We start from the raw sequence: 27,517 nt of genomic DNA on the forward strand, positions 1-27,517 counted from the left end.
TGGAGAGTCAGTAGGAGGTTTCTGCTGGGGTCTGGATTGGAACTACATAGTCAGATCATCCCTGTATGACTGGACTCTAAAACAGAACAAAGGGGCCCAAAGAGTCTACATGTCTAATATTTAGACATGTTCAGCTTTGTGGATTCTCGGTTACTGCTGTTGATAGCAGCGACTGTTTTACTCACCAAAGGTCAAGAAGAAGAAGACAGTAAGTAAAAACTTTCTCGCTAACTTTCTGTACGAGAAACAGAGATAGACTTAAATGCCTTTTCTCTTTAAACAGCTTTGCTTGCGCGCAGGGGGGGAATGTAACGTTGCACTTTAGAGCAAGAGGGATGCAAAGTTGGACTGGGCTGCGAAGAAAAAGTCTGTTAACGTTCTCGAGTGGGATTGCGAACCCTAGTGCTCTGCAAGAGTTGGATGGGAATTTTGCATGCTTTTCTCGTTAGGAAACTGCATTTGCAAGATCAAGTTAGGGAGATGGGGAGAAATGTTGTTTTTTAAAGGGTTGTGTGTCTTCAAATGGGGTGGGGGTGCTGGCAAGAATTTCTCAACCTTTACAGAGCATTTGGAATTGTGTGTTGGTGGGGCGGTGGGGGGGAGGTCAGAAGGGGATTGAATGTGTTGCTTATAAAGTGGGAGTGGACAAATCAAGTATTTGTTGATGTTCGTTCTTCCCCCCCTGAAGCTGCTCGGTGTGGAAAACATCCCCTTCCACAAGCAAAGTTAACCAGCTGCAGAAGGGAACTGGGCGTGTTCATATGGTCTGTGTCTCTTTCAAACATGCCTCTGGCGGGCAGACAAGTTGGATCAATTAGAAGCCCTGAGATTCCTTGCCAAGTTTGGGGGCCGGGGGTGAGCAGCACAATCAGCCTCTGGGAGGAGTTGTCATGGGAGGGAAGATAAGGCTGGCTGGGGAGGGGGGAAGCCAGTTATGGAAAAGCCATTGTGTGCCTTGGAAAGTGAAGGGAGTGGGGAGCGAGCCCAGGGCTGGAGTTTTCTGACCTGCAAAAGCCATCAGGAAAGAATTAGAAAAGTCTCAGATGATTCATAAGGGAAATGTTTTAGAAGCCTGTAAAGCGCAGGAGTCTAGACATCACTTCACAGACAAAACCTCCTGGCTGCTAAGGACCTGGATTCATGTTTCTGCAGTGAAGTTTCATGGTGTGGGGGTGTGAAGGGGGGGGTGTCCCATGGCGACCTCTGGCGGCCATCACCTGGCCTTGCTCCTGCAAAGCCCTCTGTGGACTGCATCACCGCCCCCTGGGGCCCATTGGGAGCCCTGGGGCTGGACAGTGCTCACCAAAGGGACTATATTTCCGGGGTCAACAGTCGAATAGGTTTGCTGAGCAAACTCCCCCCGCCCTCCAGCCCCCCCATGCTAGGAGTAACACCCCTAATGAGATCCTGTTGCAGGCATTTATACCTAGGCTTGGCCTGCCACCTACAGGCGGAGTGACTGACTGCACCCCCATTGCATTCCGGGCGGGTGTCAACACGGCACTTTCCTGTTGCAAAACCGCTGGCTCCCAGGGACTCAGCCAGCAATAATTTAAACTAGACATGAGAAGTTGGGGACGACAGAGTAGAAACATCTGGCCTGTCAGCCGTGATCCCGCCCTACAGGATTTCACACGCGAGGAGGGTTTATCCCGTTTGTCTCCCCGCTGCGGGCAAATGATGCCGAGATTTTACCAAACCTGAAACTGGTGTGAAAACAATTCCATGCTAAGAAAAACAGCTGGCCTGCTTTTATTCCCCATCTCGTGCTTCTCTTTATTAAGTCCACCTCCTGCTTTCCTGGGTCTGATCCATCGCCACCACCTCCCAGCCTTGCCTGCCTGAATGTGTCAAATGCTGAATCTAATTACAACCTGGCCCGCCTGGCCTTGCATCCCACCCTGCTCTCGTTTGCCTTCCCACCCAAACCATTTTCACTTGATCCCATTTCCCAAAGCAACAGACAGAAAACACTTCACTCCCCCTCCTTGCCCCTCCACAGAACCCCTTGTCTCTGGACCCCTGCCTCCCTCCCTCCACCGCCCCCTCCTAGTCCAGCCCTCTTCCCTTTAGGAGACTTTGCATTTTTATTTGGCTTGGCCTAGGCTCCAGCAAGCTGAGGTTACAGTTGGATGTAACAACTGGCCGCAGGTTTTGTTTAAATTCCAAAGACACTGGAAATAGTTATTGCGGTGTTGGCCTGTTTCCTATGTCATGGAGCTGAGCTGATGAGAAGCAGATGAGTGTTTTAAGGTTCCAGGAGAAGGGGCGGGGGAGGCCTGCGTTGCGGGAACTGGAGCGGAAGGAAAAAAACCTTTGGATAAAAAAATCAATCGAGTCCGATCAGCCTCTTTGTCCCTGGCTTGGGGGTTCCTCGCCTCCAGCTTCTGGGCTGGGTCCTGATTCAGTTCTTTCGCTCCCGACACCCCCGCTCCCGTTTCTCATTGTCTCTCTAGTTCCATCTGTAAACTGCATACAGGACGGACTAACATACAGCAACAAAGATGTGTGGAAACCTGAACCCTGCCAGATCTGCGTGTGTGACAACGGCAACATCCTGTGCGATGAGGTGATCTGCGAAGACACCTTGAACTGCCCCAACGCTGAGATCCCCTTTGGAGAATGCTGCCCCATCTGCCCTGACACAAAGGGTACTGACTGACACTCTTGTGCATGCTCTGTCTGTCTATCTAGCCTGATATAAGGTGCTAAGAACCAGGGTATGCTGGCACCAGATACAATCAGCTCCTCCTACACATGCAGAGACAGGGAGGGGGATTGGAGACCAGGAGATCAGCAGAGCCTAACCTGGAGACCTGATACCTCCATCATCACCCCTGGTGAAGCTAGAGCCCCGAGCTGTGGCGCCATGGATAAGACATAGCAAGCCTGCGCCTCTCCTTTGAGCTTCTCGGGCATTTCTTTCTAAAGAGACATTTCAAACAGGACTGATTATTTCTTGGAGGAGGTGCCCAGTGGACCAGTATAAGCTGTGGTGGACTCAGTTATGACCTCTCCTTAGCATGCATCACGGGCAGGGTGACAGGCAGAGAGTGAGACATGCAGGTCTTTTACAGGTAGAACATTTGAGCATCTTTCTGCCAGCCATGTTACTTACGTAGGTACAGCAAGGGGGGGTGTTTTGGTGTCATTTATACCAGGGCAGCTGGGTTGGCTTCCATGGGTAGGGTGCAGCATGGGGGTGGGTTTTAGATAACCACATGACTTGCTCCTTTTAAATGACCCCTTGTCCTTCTCCCCGCAGCCTCTCCTGTCTACCCAGAAGCCACTGGAGTAGAGGTAATGACTCTCCATAGTCTTGCTACGCAATCCTGTTCCCTGTTGTTTTCTGAAGGGTCTTTTCTCTCCATGCTAATTCTCTAAACACCCCTCTTTCTTCTCCCCTCCAGGGCCCCAGAGGAGAACCTGGCCCCAGAGGAGACAGGGTAGGTCTCTCCAGCCATGCTTTGGCCATTGAGCGCTGGAGTTTGGTCAGGAAATGGGGGTGAGGGAGGGGGAAAGACTTCCATGGACGTGTTAAAGAATTTTAAAATTGTCCAGAAAACTTTTAAACCGTGGACATTTGCGACCGAGTCCTGTTACCCTACCTTGTCTCATGCCCGGATGACGCTACCGCAGTACTAACCTCTGAGTTCTCTCCTCTTCTTTTGTAGGGACCCCCAGGCCCACCTGGTAGAGATGGCATTCCCGGACAGCCTGGTCTTCCTGGACCCCCAGGCCCCCCAGGACCTCCAGGCCTTGGCGGAGTGAGTTGGGTTCCAATCATTCGCTCAGTTTTTCCCCGGCACGGAATGAATGCAGTGCAGTATTTTCACACCGGCTTTCCCTTCTTTCTTTCTCCTGCAGAACTTCGCACCTCAAATGGCATATGGCTATGACGAAAAATCCGTTGGCGGCCTGTCCATGCCCGGCCCTATGGTGAGTGTCCAGCGTCTCCCTCGAGGGGCTGGGGCAGGGGCAGGGGCCGGCCTGATGGCCAGGACTGAAACAGGAGAAGACGTTAGGGAGAAAGGAGGGGAGGGAATGGAGTGGGAGTTACATAGCAGGAAAAACAGGAGCTAGCTTGGCCTAGCTTGGCTTTAGAACGCACCAGGCCTGCTGCATCAGTCAGGCAGAGCAGGGGGGGCGGCAGATATCTTCCAGGGGGGAGGCTCATAACCACCAGCTGGTCAGGGCCGATGTTTTCCTAGGGCAGCTGCACCCTGATTACTCAGGATCGGCAAGGGATACTTGAATTTGCCTTAATCCTCGGACAGCTTGAGACCTGGGGCTTGCTCTCTTCCCCAAGTAGAACTTCTTCGTAGGTGGCTCCATGGATCAGGACCTCAAGGGGTCACCAGGGGCTCCGTCCACGATGGGAGGGGAGAGGTAGTAAAAGATCAGCAAGAGGCGGCAGGGTCTGTGCTGGGGAGAGTCAGCCCCGAGCCAGGCGGCTGCGGGTGGCGAGGGAAGAGAGGGGCCTGCTGGAAAAGAGGAGGTCACCGAAAACCGAGATGGAGGGGTGGCCAGGCCTGGGCAGCATGGCGACTGCACCAGCTCATCTCCTCACCTGACTTATTCTTTTCTCTCTCTTCTTCATTTCTAGGGCCCAGCTGGTCCCCGCGGTCTCCCCGGCCCTCCCGGTTCTCCTGTAAGTACCTCACATCTTCCCTGTCAAGAAAACATGGCCCATTTGAGCCCTCAGCCAGCACCTTGTAACTGCTCCCTTTGGGAACAAGCTACCACCGGTGCCCTTTCAGGCTCCTCAGCTCCCAGAAACCTTCTCAGCGAAGGGAAGGGGAGTTGCCTGGGGCTGGGGAGTAGAGTGGGCTTGGCTCCCTCCTGGTGGTCGGCGATAGATACCTCGCACCATGGAGTGTGATAGACACGGATGCTCCGTGCGAGGCAGCCATTGCCGGCAGCGGAGGGAAATCGGACTGACGCGTGAGCAAGCTGGATGCGGTTATGTTCGTTTTCTAACCCGTCTTCTTCTCCTACTCTTCTAGGGTCCTCAAGGTTTCCAAGGTCCTCCCGGTGAGCCTGGAGAGCCTGGGGCTTCTGTAAGTCATGGTCAATTGTCTTCTCACTCTTCATTTGGGTAACGGGATGGGTTGCACGCTGAATCTCCCGGCCCGAGCCCGGGACAATTCCTTGCACCTTCCCTCTTCTGCCACTTGGGGGCAGCTGATGCAAAGCCTGGCCTACCTTTGCGGAAAAGACTTCATCGGGGGACGGGATTTCTCTAGCCAAGCCAAGAACCAGGCCCAGTCCTGTTGGGTGAATGGCTAGTGGAGGGGTGGCAATGGGAAAGTCTTGCCCAGTCTCAGAATATTAACACACGTTTCTTCTGCCTGTTCTAGGGTCCCATGGGTCCCCGTGGTCCAGCTGGTCCACCTGGCAAGAACGGAGATGATGTAAGTGTCCTTCAAGATCAAAAGTCCCTCTAGAGAAGTTCCCTGCCCCCCAAAATGCAGGGGATAGCCTTGCTTGTTAGCCAGATATTTATAGCTGTGCTAAGCCTGTTGGGTACATGGCCTTCCTTGCAAGCAGAAGGAGCCAGGTGAGGCTTTGGCTTCCATGATGCCTTGAAAAACCGAGAGAAAAGAAAACGGGACCTCTCCCCAGATAGGGTTTTGCGAAGAATTACGTCCCTTTCCCGGTGCATTTAGCATCTGATTGGTTCTTGCTGCAAACGAGCTGTGTGGGCTACTGACCTGACTCCATCTCTTCTTCATTCTCCAAGGGTGAAGCTGGAAAGCCCGGACGTCCTGGCGAGCGTGGTGCTCCCGGCCCCCAGGTGAGATGTCCTTTCTGTCTGGTTCCCCCCGTAGCATTCGGGTTAGGGTGGGTTTTTACCTTTGACCAGCATCATCATTGTGACATGGCTGAAGAGCACTGGCTGGGAAACCTGCCCGAAACCTCTTGGTCTCACTGTGTGGTTTTAGCTTACTTCACATGACAACCATTCACTGGGGAAGATGGTTGGCTCTAGCAAGCTCTGGCTCCAGTCCTGACTAAAGCTGACCACTGTGAATGGCTAGGAGTCATGATCACAGCAAGAGATGGTCATGACCATGGATGCCCCAAGTATCCAACCTTGCCTGGGGTGGTGGGTTCCCCTCTGCAGTAACTGGCTTGATGTGGGGTGTCACTGGTGTCCTTGTCTCTAAATCATTTATTTTCCTTTCCCCAGGGTGCCCGTGGTCTGCCCGGAACTGCTGGCCTGCCAGGCATGAAGGGTCACAGAGTAAGTAGATTCCCTAGTTATTTACACTTGGAAAAGGAAAAGGAAAGGTGTCCCCCTACCGCTCCAAAGCCCTGGAGATGCAGCTGTCTGAGCGTGCACACTCTCACCAGCCCTTGGCCCCGGTGGAAACATAAGCAGTATCTGAGATGGCCCCACAGTGCCCTCAGCTGGCCGCATCACAAGGCGATCCTGGAAGTTCCTTTCTACCAGGAGGGGTCTGATGGAGCCCCTTGTCCACGCCACCTCTTGGAGGAATTCCCCACTTCTCATGCCACTAGCTGGCAAACAGATGGGGCCTTACCCCCCTCCTGCCCCCAGACACATTGTGAGGGACCGTTGCAAAGCCAGATGATTTTCAGTCATGCCTCCACCTGGGACGACAGAGCCTTCTCCTAAGCCTCATCACTGGACACTTGTGTTTCTGTTTCCCCTTCCTTCCAGGGTTTCAGCGGTCTTGATGGTGCTAAGGGTGATACCGGTCCAGCTGGCCCCAAGGTAAGGTCCCTCTGCCACGAGGCACGTTGGCCCTCTCTGTTCCCTTAAAAATTTCCTCGTCCCCTTTGGGAACCAGCCATTGACTCTGGCTTTGTCTTCCTTCTAGGGTGAGCCTGGTAGCCCTGGTGAGAATGGAGCTCCCGGACAAATAGTGAGTAGTTTGTCAGGCCTTTCTGCTTCCCACTGACAGCAAGAGTCTGGACTAGGAGGTGGTGACGCGGGCAGGCGTTCAGCTTATGGGAGCAGCAAGAATCGGGGTTGTGGGGAGGGTCGAGCTGGCTCTCCGGAGCGCTTGGTTTTCCAACGGACTAGACAGCAAAGGGGGCAGATTTACCAGCATGAAGCCCCACAGGGTTTGGGGAGCATGGCAGGGGTGGGAGAGCGGGGGAGAGGGCAGGGTGCAGATGATGATGGTGGCGTCTCGAGATGAACTCACGTCTCTCCTCCTTTCTAGGGGCCCCGTGGTCTTCCTGGCGAGAGAGGCCGCCCTGGTCCATCTGGCCCCGCTGTGAGTATTGATGCTGCATTGCTGGGCTGCGGGCACGTTGAAGCATCCCCCCCGATGGTACCCCTCTGGGCCACGCCCGCTGGGATAGCTCCAATGTGCAGCATGCTCCTCATCTCACGGCTTCCGGGTCTTGTGCCAACCTGTCTGTAACCAGTGCCTCTCTCCTCTCTCCCCGGCAGGGCGCTCGCGGTAACGACGGTGCTCCAGGTGCTGCTGGCCCCACAGTGAGTATTTTCACCTCGCGCTGCCCTGAGAGGAGACGGTTCAGCCGCGGGGCCCTGGCCGTCGGGTGGCGCGGTCACACAGGCACTGGCCATAGCGACCCCCAGATCGCTCCCCTCCTGGAGCTTCGCTGGCTTGAGCCCCAAGGGTGGCACGAGCACAACCCCGCTCAGGAACTGGCCAATGCCCGGATGGGAAGGTTTCCTCCCTCCGGCCTCTGTTCCCACCCACGTCAAAACACAGCCCAGATCTCTGGCTGAAGCCAAGATGGCTGCCGTGACGAGAACCCCCCAGCCCCGGAGGTTCCTTGCTTTCACTTTCTAACCTGCTTCCTTCTCCCCTAGGGTCCAGCTGGCCCCGCTGGCCCCCCTGGCTTCCCTGGCGCTGTCGGTGCTAAGGTAAGGACATGATCCCGTCTTCACCGGGGGGCACCCCCCCAGCGCTGCGGCAGGAGCTTTCCCCGCAGCCGGCTTGGGTGGAAGCTGATCCTAGCCTTCATCTTGAGGTTTCATCATAGTTCAAATATACTGTCCAGATGGCCTGGCCCCATAACCCTCACCAAACTGTGGGTCAGGATCCTTGCGGGTCCATCTCTGCCTTATGCCGACCCCAACTCCTGCTAAGCCCCGGGTCTGATAACAGCACAATTGTTGTGCCCAGTCGTCCCCGAAGGCCTTGCAGCTGCCTTCTGAGGAAACAGGGCGAGCCGAAAGCTAGCAGGCCCCAGTCAGTCCCCCCCCAGAGTGGGTTGGAGGGATGGAGCAGCTCGGTTCCAGTCAGAGCCCGGTCAGGCCTGAGGGCAAATGGCTTCCGCGGAGCGTGGGGGTGGGGGTGTCTCCCAGCAGTCACTGTGCTCACTGGTCTTTCTCTCCTCTCTTGTGCTCTAGGGTGAAACTGGTCCCCAAGGCGGTCGCGGTGGTGAAGGCCCCCAGGGCACCCGTGGTGAGCCCGGTGCCCCCGGCCCCGCTGGCGCCGCTGGCCCTGCTGTGAGTGGAACTGCACGACCCCTCCCGGCTCTTGCTCCTTGCCCTGTTCTCTCCGGTGATAACCCTCCTCTTGTCTTCTCTCTCCTAGGGCAACCCTGGTAGCGATGGTCAACCTGGTGCCAAAGGTGCAACTGTAAGTAGCCGTCTCCTGCCCCTCTGTCCTCTGTAGCCGGTCGGCTCTTGGGAGCCAGTTTTTCCCAGCTGCCTCACCATCTCTTCTGCCTCCCATAGGGCGCTCCTGGCATAGCTGGCGCTCCTGGCTTCCCTGGTGCTCGTGGCCCCTCCGGACCCCAGGGTCCCAGCGGTGCTCCTGGTCCCAAGGGTAACAGCGTAAGTATCCTTCCTCCTTCCCCATCGCCGCTGAATTAGATTGGCCTTCTTCCCCGTCCAGGATTAGGCAGGGATGCGCCAGGCCTGGAAGGAGCCCATCATGCTTTGTGAATTGACCCCAGCGCCCCACACATCCCCTCCCTCGGCTCCTTCTCTGACTGTCCTTGTGGCATTGCCACTTGCAGTTCAAGAGCCTTCACCTCTGCAGCTCTGCAGCTGCAAGCACCTCCCTACACCCCTCTGTGCCTCATCAGCCACCTGTCTCCGCTGGAGACGTCTCTCCTCCGCCCTGGCACGGGGATCCTCTGACCTGGGTTACAGCCAGCACAGTTCCCCTCCCCTCCAGAATATCGAAGTTGTCTGTCCCTTCATGGGGCCAAGCCTTTTGTGTCTGCCGTTCCTCCTGGAGCCAAAAAGGGGTTGAGGGTGCAACATAGATGGCAGGCAGCATTAAGCCCTTGTTCATGCAGGGAGACGTCTGATATGAATTCGTTTCTCTTTCCTTCTACCTTCAGGGCGAACCCGGTGCTCCAGGCAACAAGGGAGATGCTGGTGCCAAGGGAGAACCTGTAAGTACTAGCCCCGCGGGGGCTGCTAGGAGCTTTGCCTACAGTCTGGTTTGCTAGCCATAGGCAGACACTCACCACTCTGACTTGCTTGTGCTCTCTAGGGTCCTGTTGGTGTCCAAGGCCCCCCTGGTCCATCTGGTGAAGAAGGCAAGAGAGGATCCCGTGGTGAGCCCGGCCCTGCTGGTCTGCCCGGCCCTGCTGGCGAACGTGTAAGTGGCAACTGTGTTTCCCCTGGAGCTCATGCTCATTGGCATGGTGCTGTCCTCTGGTCAGACCTGGAGCTCTGTCTCTCGGACACAGAGGGGTCCCGACCGATTTTCTCAGTGATCCAAGCGCCACCCGAATCTTGGGATGGGAAATTCAGATCTGGTCCCAGAACCAAATCCAGATCCAAATGTTGTGACTGGCCCCATAAGGGGCCTGACCTGAAATCCCAGCCTGGCACACGCCCAGGTTCTGGGAGGAGGTCAGACCCAGATCACAGTGGGATCTGAACGTGCAGTCCGGCCCCATCACCATCCCAAACCCAACCAACCCCCTGGAGTCCCCATCCCCCTGAAATTTTCACCCCCAAGGTTGGCAGCTAGGGCCTGTTCCTACTTACTGCAATCCCGGGAGGGGAGGGGAATTCGGTTGGGGGTTCTGTGAAGCTCCCTTTCCATTCAGACCTTCTCCTGTTTCACTTGCTGGCTGCATGGGCATTTACCTCCCTGGTTTCTCTTGTGTCCATCACAGGGTGCTCCCGGAAGCCGCGGTTTCCCTGGCTCTGATGGCATTTCTGGTCCTAAGGTAGGTGCTAGTCTCCGGTCGTTTGCTCCCTCCTAATGTGAGAGAGACAGAAGAGGCTCAGATGTCCGCCACACTGAAATACACAAAGGACTCGGAGCCAGGCTTCCACCTGGGCATCCTTTGCAAGGGGCTTGGGAGCAGCTAAAGCATGTGGAAGGGGGAGTCAGGGGGACTTTCTGGGAGCAGTGCATTCTGCCCTGTGGGATCGGATCTATTACCCAGCCGCTCCCTGGCCCCATCCCTTTTCTTTACACCCCGCGTTCTGGATTTGGAGGTGGGAATTGGCTTGTCTCCACATGGTACATATGCTAGGATGGCCCTTTCGCTAGGGTTATTCACCCCATGGCATAGCCCAGTGATTTCTTTGTGGCCAGCCCTGGCAAAGCCCTTTCAGTGCCCATCCAGTGCCCACTCGGTGCCATTTAGTCACCCTCCTCTGTCACGTGACACAGTGGGTCCCTGCTGGCTCATCACGCCGTGCCCGCGAGAAGAAGCGATCCGGGTTTCCACCGCAGTGTGTGACCTCTCTCTCCTGCTTCCCTCCCCACCCTAGGGTCCCTCTGGTGAACGTGGCTCCCCTGGCCCTGCTGGTCCCAAAGGATCCCCCGGTGAATCTGGACGCCCTGGCGAGCCTGGTCTGCCCGGTGCCAAGGTAAAAGCGGGGAGGAGCCGGGCAATGGTTCTGAGTGGGATGGAGGGGCTGCCCGGGGAGTCCCGCCGAACCTTGCTGTTATTTCTGCCAAGCGCCATCTCAAGGTGAACTCTCTGCCCACCCCCTGCCCCCGGCCTCTTCTGGGGCCAGCGCTCTGGGTGCAGCCGGCTTAGAGCAACTGCCCTCTTCCTCCGTTCTGGAAATAGGGTGTTTTAGGCCACCCCACATCCACCCCCTGCAGCGACCTATCGGCTGCCCTACCCGCCCTCGCCCACCACATCCTACCCTGTTCTGGCCCCGGCCACCAACCCCTCGCGCACAGCAAAGGAGGCCGGATGCCCCATGGCTAACCCAGCTCTTCTTCCTTTTCAGGGTCTGACTGGAAGCCCAGGTAGCCCCGGTCCCGATGGCAAGACCGGCCCCACTGTAAGTCGTGGTTTATCAGCGCCCTTCCTCCTCCTTCTCCTCCTCCTCCTCCTCCTCCTCCTCTCCCATTGCTCACAACGGCCTCCTCTGAACTGTGCCTTTGCTTCCTCCACACTAGGGTCCCGCTGGTCAAGATGGTCGCCCCGGAACCGCAGGCCCACCCGGTGCCAGAGGTCCTGCTGGTGTGATGGGTTTCCCTGGACCTAAAGGTGCTGCTGTGAGTATCAACTTGCGCCCCTCCTATACTCGGGGTGAGTCGCCTCGGGGTGAATCGCCCGGGGTGAGTCGCCCGGCCCAGTGATGGGGCCGTGACAAAATGGCCATCTTCAGGACTTCCTGTCACCCTGGCTGCCGCCCGGGAGTGGTTGCATACAAAGCACAAGGGATAAGTGGCCACTTTGGGTACCATTTTGTAAAGAGGGGCTTTATGGGGGGGGACACTCTGGGAACCTCTCCCTCAGGGGTTATCTGCAGGCAGAGACAGGCGGCCCAGGAGACATCCCACCATGGGGAGGGGAGATGACAAGGAAAGACAGAGCTGGGGCAGTCATGGGAGGCAACCTAGAGTGTCACTAAAACTACCACAGGGCCAGCCCCGCCTGCTTCCTGTCATGGCGCCTTTCGGGCCCTCCTGTGGCTGCATCCTAGGGCCATACAAGAGCCAACCGTCCCCGATAGCCCTTCGCTGCTTGTTCCGGGGGCGTACCGCGTTCCTTCACTGAAGCCATTTTGTTCCCTTTCTCAGGGCGAGCCCGGCAAACCCGGCGAAAGAGGCGTTCCCGGACCCGTTGGCGCTGTTGTACGTATTTTCCTTGGTACTGATGGCCCCTAACAATCTGTCTCTCGCAGCCAGGGCTGGGCCCAGCTGAGAGTTTGCCAGCCTGAGGCCTCTTTCCTTCAAGATGAGAAAGAGAGAATTTACCATGACAGTAAAACGGACCTAGATAGTATAGGGCTTTCCACAGCAGAGCAGACTGGGGTCCAGACTGGGGGGAGGGATAGCTCAGTGGTTTGAGCATTGGCCTGCTAAACCCAGGGTTTTGAGCCATTTAGGGATCTGGGGAAAAATTGGGGACTGGTCCTGCTTTGAGCAGGGGGTTGGACTAGATGACCTCCTGAGGTCCCTTCCAACCCTGATATTCTATGATTCATCTAGCCAATATCTGGGCTCTGGCCTACCACCACAAGATTCAGTGGAACATATAAAAACTTCTGCATTGGGATGACATGACTATGGTGGCTGGTTCTTCCTAAGCCACAGAATTGCTTATTCCCTGGACTTCTGGGGCAGGGTTTATATCCCTTATGCCCTTTTCTCCTCATTACTAATACCTTGTGGCAATGAGTTCTGCAGGTTAACTACATAATCCATGAGGGCAACTTTTGAAGCCCCTGAGATTTTCTGCTTCTCAACCTTGTAGGGTCGCCACACCTTCCCCAATGCTCATGCCCTGCTCCCTTCTGAGACTCATTCAGCATTTGCGCCGAGCTCTTTTTAACCTCTTCCTCCTCTCCCCCCAGGGTGTTCCTGGCAAAGATGGTGAAGCTGGTGCTCAGGGACCTCCTGGCGCAGCTGTGAGTATGAACCCTTTCTCGCTCCTGCCCTCTGTGCTGGATTGTCGGGGAGCACACTGCTCCAAACCCCACTGGATCCTTGCTGACTTTCTCCCCTCCTCTTTCAGGGTCCCGCTGGAGAGAGAGGTGAACAAGGGCCTTCAGGTGCTCCTGGATTCCAGGTGAGGAGTGTGCCATTAAAGGCCCCATCACAGGGGGGAAAATCCCTCCTGATCAATCATATTTTGTTCCATTTTTTTCACATACACCCCTTCCCCCAGGAAATCTCAACTCTTGGGTTTTTTTCTTCCCCTCCCAGGGTCTGCCCGGTCCCGCTGGTCCAGCTGGTGAATCTGGCAAGCCCGGTGAGCAGGTAAGTGCCAGGAAACCATGGCGGTGGGTGAGGTTTACTGAAAGAAGGAGAAGAGCTCCACTTAGCATCAGAAGCCAAGGAAAAGTGCCTCCATGACAGATCCTGTCCCCGGGCGCCCATTCCCTTGCTTGCCTGCCCCTCATCTTCGCTCAGTGCCTTTCATGGCCATTCTCACTTCCGTAGAGCTCCTGCCCCATTTCCTCCACCCCCAGCCGGAGACGTTCCTCCAAGGCTGGACGTATGTCCAGAGTGATGAAACTCAGCAGATTCCCCTTTAGCCGATGAATGAGGAGAGCTGCCTCCAGACAGGGCCTTGGCCGCCGTCAGACCTTCTACTGGCCCCAGAACTCATCTCAGAGGCCACAGCAACCATGAAACTCATTCAGTCCAGGCCTCCAACCTCTTCTCCAAAAGCCTTTTGTGTGGACATGGGCCCCGGCCATGGATCTGAACACCTATAAACCGGGGCTGGGGACGTGGTGGGCGTTGAACTCTGGATCCAGATCTCAGTTTGGCCACTTGGGATTATCTCTGTATTCAGTCCAGATATCCAGCCCGGGGGCCCAAGACCAGCCTTTCGGCTAAGAGCCAGTGTAGTTTCAGTGTAACAGCTGATGCATCCTCTGTTGGGTGAGACCATGTCCTGGCTTTGCTTGGGAGGAGACTCGGTGGTCCAGGACCGTATGGCTCTGCTGTCTCTAACTGGGACAATCCATGCAAAATTACAGTGGTGGAAAGACAGAGGCAGAGTCTGGCCCTCATGAGGATGGAGCTTGGTGCTTAGTTATGGATGGGGTTGGAGCAGATGTCCCCCTCCCCGGCCACTCACTGCTCCACCTCAGCCAGTTCAGGGGCAACATCTGGGCTTCTCCAGCAGATAGCATGCCCCTTTCCCAGCCCTCAGCCCTAATTCTGCTTTCTCTTTCTCACCCGTGACAGGGTGCCCCCGGAGACACTGGTGCCCCCGGTCCAGCTGGTGGAAGAGTAAGTTGCGATTCATTTTCTCTGCTATAAGCAATCTCTTACCCTTCCATCTCTCTCGCCTGCTGCCCCTCTGGATGGTGCTGTAACCAGTTTCGGGTTCTCTCTCCTCCCTCCTTTAGGGTGAGAGAGGTTTCCCCGGCGAGCGTGGTGTCCAAGGTGCACCCGGTCCACAGGGTCCACGTGGTGGTAACGGTGCTCCTGGTAACGATGGTGCTAAGGTATGTACCTATCTCTCTCCTCCTCCTCCTCCTTCCGCCATGATGGGCGAAGGAGGCTCAGCCAGAAATGGGAGGGGAAACCAGGGGAAAATCAGTGCCTCTGACGTGTCCAGGGGAAGCAGGCTCTGGAACAGGATGTGCGATGGGATACACTCCTCCTGCTTTGGAGGGGGCTGAGGCTCGGTGTCCAGCCAGCCAGCAGCTGCCTCGACCCAGGTGCAAAGCAGGAAGTGGGGACTCCATCTTCCCCCATCGAGATAGCCCCAGTCCTGCAACTGCTGCAGGATTCTCCTCTCTCTGCCCAAGGCCCAGGAGGCCCCATTTGGCCTGGGCAGCACTCATGGCCTGGTCTTGCTTGGCTCCAGGGGCAGCCTGCCCTGGCACCGGAGAATGGGGGACGGGTGGCGTCTCTCTGGAAGGCGGGCGGCTTTTGCTGTGATGAGGAAGTAGCTCTGTTTCTAACCCCGACTCTCTTTTTCCCCCGGCTCTGCCTTGTGGGGCTTTAGGGTGATGCTGGCGCTCCTGGCACTCCCGGAAACCAAGGTCCTCCCGGTCTGCAGGGAATGCCTGGCGAACGTGGTGCTGCCGGTCTGCCTGGAGCCAGGGGTGACAGAGTACGTATGAGCCCCCCGAAGGCCCACCAGCAAAGCGACCCTCAGTCTTCACCATGGAGAAGCCTCAGATCTCCCTGCTCATGCTCAGTCTGTGACGCCTCATTTCCCCTCTCCACTCTTCTCCGGCCTTCTCTCTTTTCCACCTCCTTGTGTCCCTCTTCTTCCTCACCTTTCTCGTCCCCCTTTCCCTTCCATCTCGTCCCCCTTTGCTCCTCTTTCATCTCTCTGCTCCAGCTCCGGCTCTGTCCCCCGCCTCCTCTGCCTCTCCTCTCTGCTCTTGGGGAGTCTATCTAGGCCAGATGCCTGAGCCACTTCAAGGCCTAGATGTCCTCATCCAACAGTTGCTTTAGACCAAAGCAAACCCCAACCCCCACCCAAACCAAGGAACTTCGGGCCTTGCCGTGTGTGTCTCTCCAGGAGTCCAGCAGAGTGCCCTGGTTCTCTGCTCCACATGGCCTAGTTATGCCCTTGGAAGAGGTCTTCTCCATCAGCTTGAATGGCTTGGAGAGCTGACATGGCCAGCACTTGGAGGCTGCACTGTCTTTTTCCGTTGGCCAAGCTGACTGGCTAATGGCCCGGACACTTGGCATGAAGGTCTTCCAGTGCGGGGCAGATAAACGGAGGGTGAGGATGTGGGTGGGGAAGCAGGAATGCAGGTGGGTTTCCATGGGGTAGGCACTGTGACATGAAGAGAAGCAGGGGGACAACACGGAGACACTCACAGAGGTGCATTGTACGTGTGCGGGCACACACATACACACACACACACACACCCCCCAGAGCTGGCACAAGTCCCCACCCTGTTCCGTGTTCCGTAACCAGAAGGTAACCTTGCCTTGCCCTCTCTCCCCAGGGTGACGGAGGTCCCAAGGGTGCTGATGGAACTCCCGGCAAAGATGGCCCAAGAGGTCTGACTGGCCCCATTGGTCCCCCCGGCCCAGCTGGCACTCCTGGTGACAAGGTAAGGATCGCCGCGCCCCCTTTCCCTGTCCCCTTGGAAGGAGCAGGGCAGTGACTCTCGGGCACCTGAGCTGGTGTCGTGGCATTCGTGCAAAGGCCAGTGCCCTTTGTGCCCAGCAGCTCTCGACCCGGTTTCTGTTTCCTGGGAGACAGAGAGGAAGGCCCCAGCTGATCATTCGATGCAGAGGTGCCTCTGGATCCACCCAGTGAGAGCATGGGGCTTCATCAGCTTCCCCCGGGAATGCTTTCTACAGTCCCGGCCTGCCCAGTCAGGGCTGTGCCTAGGGGGGTTCCTGCATCCCTATCCCCCATTTCCAGCGAGGAGGCAACTTCTTGCTCTCCCCACATCTCGCGAGTGACCCCCGAGCTAGCCAGCCTCGCCCCAGAGGCGCCTCCGAAGAGCCCTGGTTTGCCAGGCCCGAGCCTTAACCTCTTCCCTCTTCTCCCCTTGCGCAGGGTGAAGCTGGTCCCTCCGGCCCCTCTGGTCCCACTGGTTCTCGTGGTGCTCCCGTAAGTACCGTTCCTCTCCGATTGGCTTCAGAGGCAAAGATCAACCTCGCCCTTTCCTCGCTGACCCCGTCTCTCTTGGTTCCTTCTCTTCCAGGGAGATCGTGGTGAGCCCGGCCCACCTGGTCCCGCTGGATTCGCTGGCCCCCCTGTAAGTATGATGGTTAAGAGGTGGTTCTCACTAGCCCCAGTGACTCCTCCCCTCACCCAGACCTCCCTCGGGAGGATGGTATTCAGCGGGGCGGGCTACGGGGGTAATCCCATGCAGCCCAGGGCTCTGGGACGGAAGCAATCCTACCATTGCGATACTGGGATACTGTCCGTGCGTACGGAGATGGGACTCATCCCTGGCCCGTGGAGTCACCGGGTTGTCCTACACCAGGCCTCCGATGGGGAACAGGACCAGTCCTACGTCCTGTGATCCTCTGGCTCCCATGCGGGCTCAACGGGGCTTTCCCCGTTACGACAGCCTAGTCTCCTCAGCCCGTGTTTGTTCTAAGAAGGACCATGCCCCTGCCACTGTCCACTCCCACCTCCGCGAGCTCCCAGCAGGGACGCTGCCCCTCACCCTCCGCTCTGCTCTCCTCCACAGGGTGCTGACGGCCAGCCTGGTGCTAAAGGTGAAACTGGCGATGCTGGTGCTAAGGGCGATGCGGGTGCCCCAGGCCCTGCTGGACCCACTGGTGCTCCTGGCCCCGCTGTAAGTGACTCTCCGCTGCCCCGATCCCTCCCCGTTCGGCCAGTGTTCCGTTCCCACCTCTGATGTCCTGCTCCTTCCTCTCTTGCAGGGTGCTGTTGGTGCTCCCGGACCCAAAGGTGCTCGAGGTAGTGCAGGACCCCCTGTGAGTATTTCCTCCACCTTGGTGCTCAGCCTCTGGGCTGCCAGGGATGGGAGCCACCTTGCACAATGTCCCTCTCTTAGCAACAGTGGTCGTGCACCTTGATACACAGTCAGCCGGGCGCTGGGGAAAATTACCTGAGCTCCTGGCCGGTGACAGACTGGCTTGGGCTGACAATCAGCTGGTGAGTCCCCCATGGGATCGCTCTCTGGTTTGCATGGGGCAGTGTTCACTCCCCTTCTGATTCGGCTTATCCCACCAAAATTTGGCTGAAGGTTGCTTTCCCACCCGCCCCAGCTGCAGCATGTAAGAACCCACCTTTCCAGCACGGCCTTTGCCCTGGGCCTGCTTTCCCCCCCTCTCTCCCATCACTGGGAAAGAGGCAGTTTGGGAGCCGAAAGGGGGTTGCTTTCTGAGTTTGTAGCAAAATGCAAAAAAACCCCTCCTCCCATCCCTCTGGGAGTTGAAGCAGCTTTTTCCCTGGGCCGAGAAATATTCTGCTTCCCTCTGGCTAGAGCATTCAAATCAGAACCTAGGGGCAACAGAACGAATGCCCCTCGCCCACGAATCAGATCATTTTAACGTGGCTGTCTTTTTGCAGCTCAGAGAGCATGTCCCTGCCATACACCTGCCCGAGTAAAAGTCCTGTAGTGTCCTGAGCATTCATGGACCTCTTAAGATTCTCTGCATGGAGAGAAACTGCTCCGTGAACGAGCAATGAGCCATGGTATTGAAGCAGCCCTGCAGTCCAGGGGCCACAGCTGGCTGAGTATTTAAGCCACTTCCCTTTAGCCATGAACACTAAATGTCTGGAGACTTAAAATTCCACCCGAGCTTCAGAGAATGTCTCTTTGTCCAGAGCTGGCTGGCTTTCGCCCTGAGGGGCAAGACATATCTGGAAGATCAGGCAGCCTCTTAGGGCTGCCTTAACCTTCCACCTTGCTGTGACAACTCTCCCTCTCACCCTGGCCCCATGGGCAGGGCAGTGTTTTGGGCAGAGCTTGTAGTACAGATCTGTGGCTAACAAGCCGTGGGACTTATGCCTTCTCTCCCCACCTTGTGCAGGGTGCTACTGGTTTCCCTGGTGCTGCTGGAAGAGTTGGTCCCCCTGGCCCCTCTGTAAGTATCTCCGTTTTGATCCCCTTGCTGGTGGCATAGGGGGAGGGCCGACAGCATTGGACACTGAGCCCTGCTGGCAGGGGGGGGGGCCGGGGAGGCTGGTGGGAGATCTGCCACGGGACTGCCAGCCTCCAGCAGCTGGGGAGGATGGGGGATGGTCGTCGTCAAGAGCGGGCAGCCTGGAAGCCAAACGGGGAGGAGACGGGACCCTTGAGGGGCATGAGGAGCCGTGGAGCTGGCAGGAGGAATACCAAGGCCCTGCCGCAGAGCTTCCATGGTGCTTCAGAATGTAATGAGGGCTCCCGCGGGCTGATGGTCCAGGTAGCCTGGTACCACTTGCAGCCCAGCAGTGGCTCTGTCTGCCCCATGGTGGCGCTGGAGCATGGAGCCAGGTCTCCTCTCCCCTCTGCTTGAGGGGGCTGGCAGTCATAAATCAGCGCCCCTTGGAGAGGGGTTGCCTCTCAAAGTCTTGGGCTTCGCTGCCTGACCTCACCTCTCTGCTCTCTCCCAGGGAAACATTGGTCTCCCTGGCCCACCAGGCCCCAGCGGAAAGGAAGGTACCAAGGGACCCCGTGGTGAGACTGGCCCAGTTGGCCGCACTGGCGAACCTGGCCCCGTTGGCCCACCCGGACCTTCTGGTGAGAAGGGCTCCCCTGGTGCTGATGGTGCCCCTGTAAGTACCCGTTCAGTCCTACCTCGGGCCCCTTGGCAGGTGTCGTTGGAGCGCGTGCCCCAGAGCAAGATGGGTGGGTTTGTAATCAGAATCTCTCTCTCCCCTCCAGGGCGCACCTGGTACTCCAGGCCCACAGGGTATTTCTGGACAGCGTGGTGTCGTCGGCCTTCCCGGACAGAGAGGCGAGAGAGGTTTCCCTGGTCTCCCTGGCCCATCTGTGAGTATGAGGCCGAACCCTTACGCCTTCAAGCCGGACCTCAAAGGACGCTTGTGGCTTCAACCCATTGCCCCTGCCCAAAAAGGATCCAAGCAGGATTGGATCTCACGGCCCAGCCGCTGAGGCTCAGACCTTCTCCTGGCATTTGCAGGGCAAGGAATGGGTGGGAGAGACAGGAGCCGGGCACGCTTCACTGCTGGCGTGATTGGGAGCTCTCCATGCAAGGAACGGAGTCCTTGACTCTTCCCCCTTGTCCGGGGGAGCTGCTCTTGCCAGGAGATAAGAGAGGAGGAATAGCGGGGAGGGACCTGTGATTTTATCATTATTATAGAAGAGGATGTTGGAGCCAAACCTCCCAGGCTGAGGGGTGCTCAGAAGATCACCACCCCTGGATCTGACCTTCTTGTCAGCTCTGTCTGAGCCTGGAGCCAGAACTCCAGCCCCAAACTCTGAGGCCCTTGGGAGTGGAATCCAGTTTGGGACAGGGTTGTGTCGTCATTTGGTGGCAGTGGGAGGGGATTCAACCTTTCTCCCATCACGAGCAGGTTCTTTGGTCTCAGCTGCACTGCCTCCTCTTCTCTAACCTGGGCTGGTCTCTCTCTTGCTCCTCCCCAGGGCGAACCTGGAAAACAAGGTCCATCTGGCTCCTCTGGCGAACGTGGTCCTCCTGGCCCAGTAGGACCTCCTGGCTTGGCCGGACCCGCTGGTGAAGCTGGACGTGAGGTGAGCTGCCACCATGCTTGTCTTCTCCTTTGCCCAAACACAGGCAAGGCCAAGAAGTGCTAAAAGCCAGGGTGAATTAGTCTCCTGGCTGCCCCTGGGGGGAATCCTGCAGGCCTGCTGATAGTCACTAGAGGCAACCTGTCGACATCAGGAGCTCCAGACACCACCACCATCACCAGGAGTAGCACCAAAGACAAGGAGAGATTAACCCTTTCCATGCCCCTGGGCCAACACTCAGAATGGTCTGCTCCATTGAAGGGTAGGACAGACCTTGCCCCTGACCTCCTGCAGGGGCTGGTGCCAGTGAACAATGGGACAATGCCCGGAGTGCAGTGCCCGAGAGATGGGAGAACAGCCAGGATCCCGGGACGGGATGGTTTCCAAAGGAGCTGAGTACGGGAGGGATCAGAGAAGGGGCCAGTTCCAGAGAGAAATGGAAGCCCTGTGGGTCCCTTTCCCTGCCCCTTTCTCTTTTGATCTCTAGACCTCACCCATCTCTTGCTTTTGTCCCAGGCCTCCTGGTTAATTTTTCACTCCTCGGTTGTCTCTTACTGAAGGCCCCTCTGTCTTGCTCATGCCTAATGCTGGGTCTCTCTGCTTCTCCTCAGGGCTCTCCCGGTGCTGAAGGTGCTCCTGGTCGCGATGGAGCTGCTGGTCCCAAGGTGAGTTGGACCCCGAAGGGTCAGGGCAATAGGCTTTTATTGGTGTGGGGGTAGGGGAGGGTTGAACTTCAGGCAAACGTTAACTTGGTGCTTTGCTTCCCTCTCTCCTCGTCCTCTCCGGAAATAGGGAGACCGTGGTGAGACTGGCCCAGCTGGTCCTCCTGGTGCTCCCGGTGCCCCTGGTGCTCCTGGCCCTGTTGGTCCCGCTGGCAAGAATGGAGATCGTGGTGAGACTGTAAGTGACACTTCTTTACATTCCCCTAAACATAAAACCCACTCCCTGCCCTGAGCTGGGAATAGAACCCAGGAGTCCTGCTCCCAGTCCCCTTCCCTAACCCCCAGCCAATGCTCATCCCCAGAGCTAGGAATAGAACCCAGGCATCCTGCTTCCCAGTTCCCTGCCCTAACCAGGGGACAATGCTTATTCCCAGAGCTGGGAATAGACCCCAGGAACAGAATTGGGGAGATATGAAATAATCAGCCCAGTTATCAAGACAGGATCAAGCAGAGCAGCTGCCTGCTCCAACCACCAGATAATACTCCTTTTCAGAGTCAGGCCTTGGACCCAGGAGTCCTGATTCCCAGTCCCCCCTGCTTTCTCCACTAGACTGTGCTCTCCTCTCAGAGCTGAAAATGAAACCCAGGAGTCCTGACACCCAGTCTGCCCTGCTCTAACCAACAGGACGCGCTCCCTGCTACGATGCAGAGCAATGAACACAAGGGAACGTTAATGATCCCAGTGGATGCTCTAATCGTTGCCTTTCTCTCTCTCTCTTTCCTTTCCTAGGGTCCTGCTGGTCCCGCTGGCCCTGCTGGCCCCGCTGGTGCTCGCGGTGCTGCTGTAAGTTATGGGTTCAGATTCCGCTTTTTATTGATATGGAAAAGCCACTGGCTTGGCAATAACATTGCTGAGCAAGGGGCAGGGCGGCATCCTTCCCAGCCACTCAGCGAGGTGACTCTGCTTCCTCTTCCAGGGCCCACAAGGTCCCCGCGGTGACAAAGGTGAAACTGGTGAACACGGTGACAGAGGCTTGAAGGGTCACAGAGGATTCTCTGGTCTCCAGGGTCCACCTGGTCCTCCCGTGAGTATGGCTGCCTCCCGCGCCCCCGATACAGCCGGCTCCCAGAGACAAGCCCATAGCAGGTCTCTGGAGAGAAGAGTATGGACCCTCTTCCTCACTGCCCCAGAGAATCATGGGAGAATCCTAGTGAAGGCCATCGCCTGATGAGGAGATGGGCAAGCCTTGGCCTGCCCCAGTTTCAGGCTGCCCTTAGACCTTCAGCTCACGACTGCCCTCGCCCACGCAGCAGCTGGGAGAGCCAGGTGTCCGGCCTGTTGCTGTTACCTCAGCCCCTTGATCTTAGGACACAGGCCAACAGCTGCCCCCTAGAACCTCCAAACCTGCCCTATTGTTTGCCCTCTCTCATGAGCTTCAGCCGCGGGAGTAGCCTAGCTGATCAGAGCCCAGTGGGAGTTTCTCATAGACACAGTGGTTTTATTAGCATCTCTGCACGGGCTGCAGCGTAGATGCAGAACTGACGTTTGCTTTCCTGTTTGGGGCAGGGTTCTCCTGGTGAACAAGGTCCTTCTGGAGCTTCCGGTCCCGCTGGTCCAAGGGTAAGTACCACCCCAGTGAAGCCAACAGCCACCTTCATGAGCCCAGCTGGTGCAGACGCCTGAAGCCGTGGGAAATTCCAGGCTGGGGGCAGAGAGCTCATGAATGAAATAGACAGCACCGTTTTCAAGCCAGGGTGCAACACAACACATGGCATCACCTGTTAAAGGTCAGATCCTGCCTAATCCCTGATCTGGGGTGGCACGGATATCAGCAAGAGGCAGAATATGGACCATAGTGTAGCCGGTAGTTTAAAAACCATCAGTGTAGCCTCTGAGCACACAGCACAGACTCCTGTAAGCACTGGGCATGTAGGCCATGGGCCTACTGCTATCAAGGAGACATGAAACCCAGGATAGATGCCTGCTGCTTTCTACTGACCCTTTACTCTTCCACCTTAGTAGGGAGGTGCCTTAATAAGAGAGGCCCTGCACAGTGTGGGTCAGCCTTAGAAAATCCTGTCCCAGACAGAGGCGATGATGGGAAGGGAACAAAAATGATCCAGGGGACATGGACACTTCTACAATCGAAGTCCTCCTGTAGGTATCACACCGCCCATAAGGAGATGTCATTGTAAGGTTCTCCCAGCACTCACTGTGTGGCGAGGGTTTCCCAGACAGATGGCAAGGACAGGGCTTGGTTCTGTTCTCAGCTGGACCTGGGCAAATCCAGAGTGATTCCAGTGGCTTTAGTTGATCCGAGTGTGTCTCCAGTGGGGCACGGTCCCTGGTACTGTGGTCACGGGTGCTCTATTAATTCCTGAGACGAATAAGAATAGTGGGAGGTAAGCTAGATGAGAGAGCTGGGTGGATGGAACAGACAAGAGGGGTGGAAGGATGGGTGATTGGCTGGGTCATGACTGAAAGGATGGGACAGTTGGCATGTTCTCCCTCGGCCTGTCTTTCAAGCTGGACACGCCTCCACCCCACTTTCCTCTCTCCAGAACCCACGGATCTCACTTTGTGTTTGTCTTTTCCTCACAGGGTCCCCCTGGCTCTTCTGGTTCCCCTGGCAAAGATGGTCTGAATGGTCTCCCTGGCCCCATTGGTCCACCAGGGCCACGTGGTCGCACCGGTGATGTCGGTCCTGCTGTACGTATCCCCCTCTGGGGCTCAGGCAGTTGGGATCTGCTGGCCGCTGGGTGAGAGGGCTTCCTGCCTTCAACTTGCTCTGCTCTCCTCCTCTGACAGGGTCCCCCCGGACCTCCCGGACCCCCAGGTCCCCCAGGCCCACCCAGCGGCGGCTTCGACTTCAGCTTCCTGCCTCAGCCTCCTCAGGAGAAGGCCCACACCGACAGCCGGTACTACCGGGCTGACGACGCCAACGTGATGCGTGATCGGGACCTGGAGGTGGACACCACCCTCAAGAGCCTGAGCCTGCAGATTGAGAACATCCGCAGCCCTGAGGGCACCAGGAAGAACCCAGCCCGCACCTGCCGCGACCTGAAGATGTGCCACAACGACTGGAAGAGCGGTGAGCTTCCCAGCCTCGTCCTGGGTGCATCCTCACTGAGCATCTCCTCTCGTAGCGTCCTGTCTTGCTCCCCTTATCCTGCCCTGCCTTTAGCCACCCTCACTAACTCACACTCCTGTTCCCTCTCCTCCCCCATTACTACTGAATTCCTTCCTCCTTTTCTTCCTCCATCACTCTTTCTTTCCTTCTTTCTTTCTTTGCCCATTCACTTTTTTCTTTCTTTCTTTCTTTCTTTCTTTCTTTCTTTCTTTCTTTCTTTCTTTCTTTCTTTCTTTCTTTCTTCGCCCATTCTCTCGTCCTTCTCCTTCCATTCTTTCTTTCCCCATTCACTCATCCTTCTCCTTCCTTTCTTTCTTTCCCCATTCACTCATCCTTCTTGTTTCTTCCTTTCTTTCTTTCCCCATTCACTCGTCCTTTTCCTTCCTTTCTTTCTTTCCCCATTCACTCGTCCTTCTCCTTTCTTTCTTTCTTTCTTTCTTTCTTTCTTTCTTTCTTTCTTTCTTTCTTTCTTTCTTTCTTTCTTCGCCCATTCACTTGTCCTTCTCCTCTCCCCGCCAGGCGAGTACTGGATTGACCCCAACCAAGGCTGCAACCTGGATGCCATCAAGGTCTACTGTAACATGGAGACTGGCGAGACTTGCGTCTACCCAACCCAGGCTACCACTGCCCAGAAGAACTGGTACATCAGCAAGAACCCCAAGGAGAAGAAGCACGTCTGGTTCGGCGAGACAATGAGTGACGGCTTCCAGGTGAGCTAAGGGGACTGGCGAGGCGGGAAGGGTGGGAAGAGAAGGGGCTGGATCTGGAGACTCGGAATGGGGAAAAGGATCTGAGGACTAACATTGCTTTCCTGCCGGGGGGTCTCTCTCTCTCTCTCTCCTCTACAGTTCGAATATGGTGGCGAGGGATCCAACCCAGCTGACGTTGCCATCCAACTGACCTTCCTGCGCTTGATGTCCACTGAGGCCTCCCAGAACATCACCTACCACTGCAAGAACAGTGTGGCCTACATGGACCAGGAGACTGGCAACCTGAAGAAGGCTCTGCTCCTCCAGGGCTCCAACGAGATTGAGATCAGAGCAGAGGGCAACAGCCGCTTCACCTATGGAGTCACCGAGGATGGCTGCACGGTGAGTCTCCTACCGCCTTTGGCTCCGCCAGCACAGGTGGTACCGGGAGCTGGTGCACCCACGCCTCCCCAGGCCCTTGAGATGAGAGGGTGGAGAGGGTGATATGGGGTTACCAGCTGCAAGAGGCAGAGCAGAGCTGTGTATCAGTCTCTCCAGCCGTGGACATGACTGGCAGAGTTCTCTACAGCCTGTGTAAGTCCCCTAGGCTGGTACAGGCTCGTATATGGTGGCTCAGGAAGGTGACTTGCCCTAGATCCCACCATGAGTCAGTGTCAGAGCCAGCAACAGAACCCAGGAGTCCTGATTCCCAAGGCCCCTTCTAACCTCTGAGTTGGGAAGAGAACCCAGGAGTCCTGATTCCCAGGGCCCCCTGCACCCTCTGAGTTGGGAAGAGAACCCAGGAGTCCTGATTCCCAGGGTCCCCTCTAACCTCTGAGAGTTGGGAAGAGAATCCAGGAATCCTGATTCCCAGGTGCCCCCTACCCTAATCACTAGACCACCCCTTGTGCAATGCTGTCTCCAATGCTTGGGCAGAGGTTCCTTTGCAGCCAGCTTTGCAGCTTCGAGGAGCGGGTCTATCAGTGACCCTAACGTTCTCCTTTTCCCGGTCCCTTCCCCACAGAGTCACACTGGCACCTGGGGCAAGACAGTCATCGAATACAAGACAACGAAAACCTCTCGCCTGCCCGTCATTGACGTGGCCCTCATGGACGTTGGTGCGCCAGATCAGGAATTCGGAATTGACATCGGACCCGTCTGCTTCTTGTAAACCGGAGCTAAACCCCTCCCCCCCGGAAAGAAAATCAAAAACAGCCAAAAAGGAGACAATTTCACATGGACTTGAATTTGTGTTTTTTTCTATTCATCATCTCTAAAACTATTTTGTTTCCATTAAAAAAAAAAAAAGCATTAAACCAAAAAAACAAAAATAAATGACTTTTCAAAAAAATGAAGGAAGTGGGTCCACTTGCTTGACATGGTTCTATTTTTTCTTTTTTTTTTAAATCCCTGGAGACAGATTGGGGTTGGTTTGGTTACTGGTTTTTTTAAGTAATATCTTGGGACCACTACTTGCACAGTCAAAACAAAAATCCCATCCAAAATCAACCCTACCAAAACACCCAAATCACAACAACCTGCTTTGAAAATTCTGCAGCCGCACGAGCAATGCTAAGCTAGTCCAAAATGGTTTAGACCCTGCTCCCCTGCTCCTTCCTACTCCTCTCCCGCCAATGCAAAAAATCTCTTTTTATAACCTGGAGTTGGAAAAAAAATACCAAAATTAACCTACAGCCGACCTCTCCCTGCTGGTGTCTTTACCATATATATATATATTTTTATACCACTGAAAGGAAGGCACTTAAAATCGTGTGTAATGGACCTTTTTGGTTTTTTCCTTTCATTTGTTCAGGTGGCAAAAGAAATAAATATGAGAAAAACGTCAAATCCAGGTGTCGTAATTGTTTTCCTAAGCAAAATCCAGTAGTGTGGAAAACAGCCAAGATCTGTCATTTGGTGCGTTGACTCTTAAGCAGAAAGAGCTTTTAGCAGAATAGCTGGGAGATAAAATCCGCGTAGAAGCAAACCCAGTGTTTTGTCGGTGAACAATGAAGGGAAAAAATGAATAATAATAATAATACCCAAAGCAGAGAAAATGTTATGTTCCAAATGTATATTATTGTTGTATGGAAAGTTACCTCTCAACTGTGTTTTCCAAGTAGTTTTAAGTTGCTTTGGGGGTTTTTTTAACTGACACCAGGCTGTGGAGAAGGGGGCTTGGCTTTCAGGTTTCAATCAAAGGTGCTAACTTTGTCTTTTCTTTTTTTTTTTCTTTTTTTTCCATTCGCTGTGTTAATGTTTTTCAGTTCTAGGTCCCTTTTCATTTCTTGGTTTTTTTGGTGGTTTCAAACTCCACGAAGCCAACGCATGGAGAGGCTGCGATAGGGACCGATTGGTGCTATAGAGATAGGACTGTTGTTTTCAGGACAGAAACTCAGTTCTTTTGCTGCCCAGGGTCAACTTGTGAATTTTCTGAAGGTGCTATTTAAAAACAAACAGGAAAAAAAACCCTAAAAACAAGGACGGGAACTAACGCAAACTAGATCCAAGTAGGCTTGGAAGGGAACGAAGGTGTGTGCAATCCTATCTTTCCAGTTAAGCAGGTGGATTCCAGTTCTGCTTTCCCTCTTCTATTCATTCTCTTTTCCCATCCCTCTGTCCTTTATCCCTCCTTTATCCTGCTGCCTCATCTCTTCCACGCACACTCCTGTCCCCTCTCGCTCTCCCGCCATCCTCCACTACTGCTGCATTCTCTCTCTCTTTCGCTTTCCTCTTCCCACCCTCCTCTTCTGTGCGTCTCTCCGTGGGTTTCAAAGCAACCCCAAAGCAAAGCCCCATTCCTAGCGAGAAGCAGATGTTCTTGGGAGGGCGAGCAACTGAGGATTTCTGTACCTATTTTGTATATGTATAATAATTTGAGATGTTTTTAATTATTTTGACTGCTGAAATAAAGCATGTGAAATGATCCAAACAACCCTGTGGTACTCTGGACTCTTCTCTCGCGCATGGCACATCGGCAGACAGGTCTTGGGGGGCCGGGGAGGTGATGGGCAGTGCGAACAGGAACAAGGG

General features: G+C 55.7%; 1 protein-coding gene across 1 annotated transcript; it reads left to right on the forward strand.

The window, feature by feature from the left end:
• Positions 1–27,419, forward strand: COL1A1 (collagen type I alpha 1 chain). The gene is made up of 51 exons (XM_048830208.2): positions 1–208; positions 2,457–2,651; positions 3,266–3,300; positions 3,411–3,446; positions 3,675–3,767; positions 3,868–3,939; positions 4,607–4,651; positions 5,007–5,060; positions 5,361–5,414; positions 5,744–5,797; positions 6,194–6,247; positions 6,689–6,742; positions 6,849–6,893; positions 7,197–7,250; positions 7,430–7,474; positions 7,817–7,870; positions 8,360–8,458; positions 8,547–8,591; positions 8,690–8,788; positions 9,304–9,357; positions 9,459–9,566; positions 10,093–10,146; positions 10,700–10,798; positions 11,171–11,224; positions 11,343–11,441; positions 11,970–12,023; positions 12,746–12,799; positions 12,907–12,960; positions 13,098–13,151; positions 14,091–14,135; positions 14,255–14,353; positions 14,860–14,967; positions 15,821–15,928; positions 16,384–16,437; positions 16,532–16,585; positions 17,027–17,134; positions 17,223–17,276; positions 18,339–18,392; positions 18,904–19,065; positions 19,175–19,282; positions 19,898–20,005; positions 20,614–20,667; positions 20,795–20,902; positions 21,455–21,508; positions 21,642–21,749; positions 22,232–22,285; positions 23,267–23,374; positions 23,474–23,756; positions 24,315–24,505; positions 24,644–24,886; positions 25,509–27,419. Exons 1-51 carry the CDS (start codon positions 127–129, stop codon positions 25,653–25,655), a joined length of 4,365 nt encoding a protein of 1,454 aa, XP_048686165.2. The 5' UTR covers positions 1–126; the 3' UTR covers positions 25,656–27,419.
• The last annotated feature ends 98 nt before the right edge of the window (positions 27,420–27,517 follow it).

This window comes from Caretta caretta, chromosome 27, assembly GCF_965140235.1.
Source record: "Caretta caretta isolate rCarCar2 chromosome 27, rCarCar1.hap1, whole genome shotgun sequence".
Classification (NCBI taxonomy): Eukaryota; Metazoa; Chordata; order Testudines; family Cheloniidae; genus Caretta; species Caretta caretta.

Coding starts and splice junctions, on each gene's coding strand:
- COL1A1 (XM_048830208.2), top strand. CDS start 127: ATGTTCAGCTTTGTGGATTCTCGGTTACTGCTGTTGATAGCAGCGACT. Junction 20,668..20,794: donor ATGGAGCTGCTGGTCCCAAG/GTGAGTTGGACC, acceptor CTCCGGAAATAG/GGAGACCGTGGTGAGACTGG. Junction 23,757..24,314: donor CCACAACGACTGGAAGAGCG/GTGAGCTTCCCA, acceptor TCTCCCCGCCAG/GCGAGTACTGGATTGACCCC.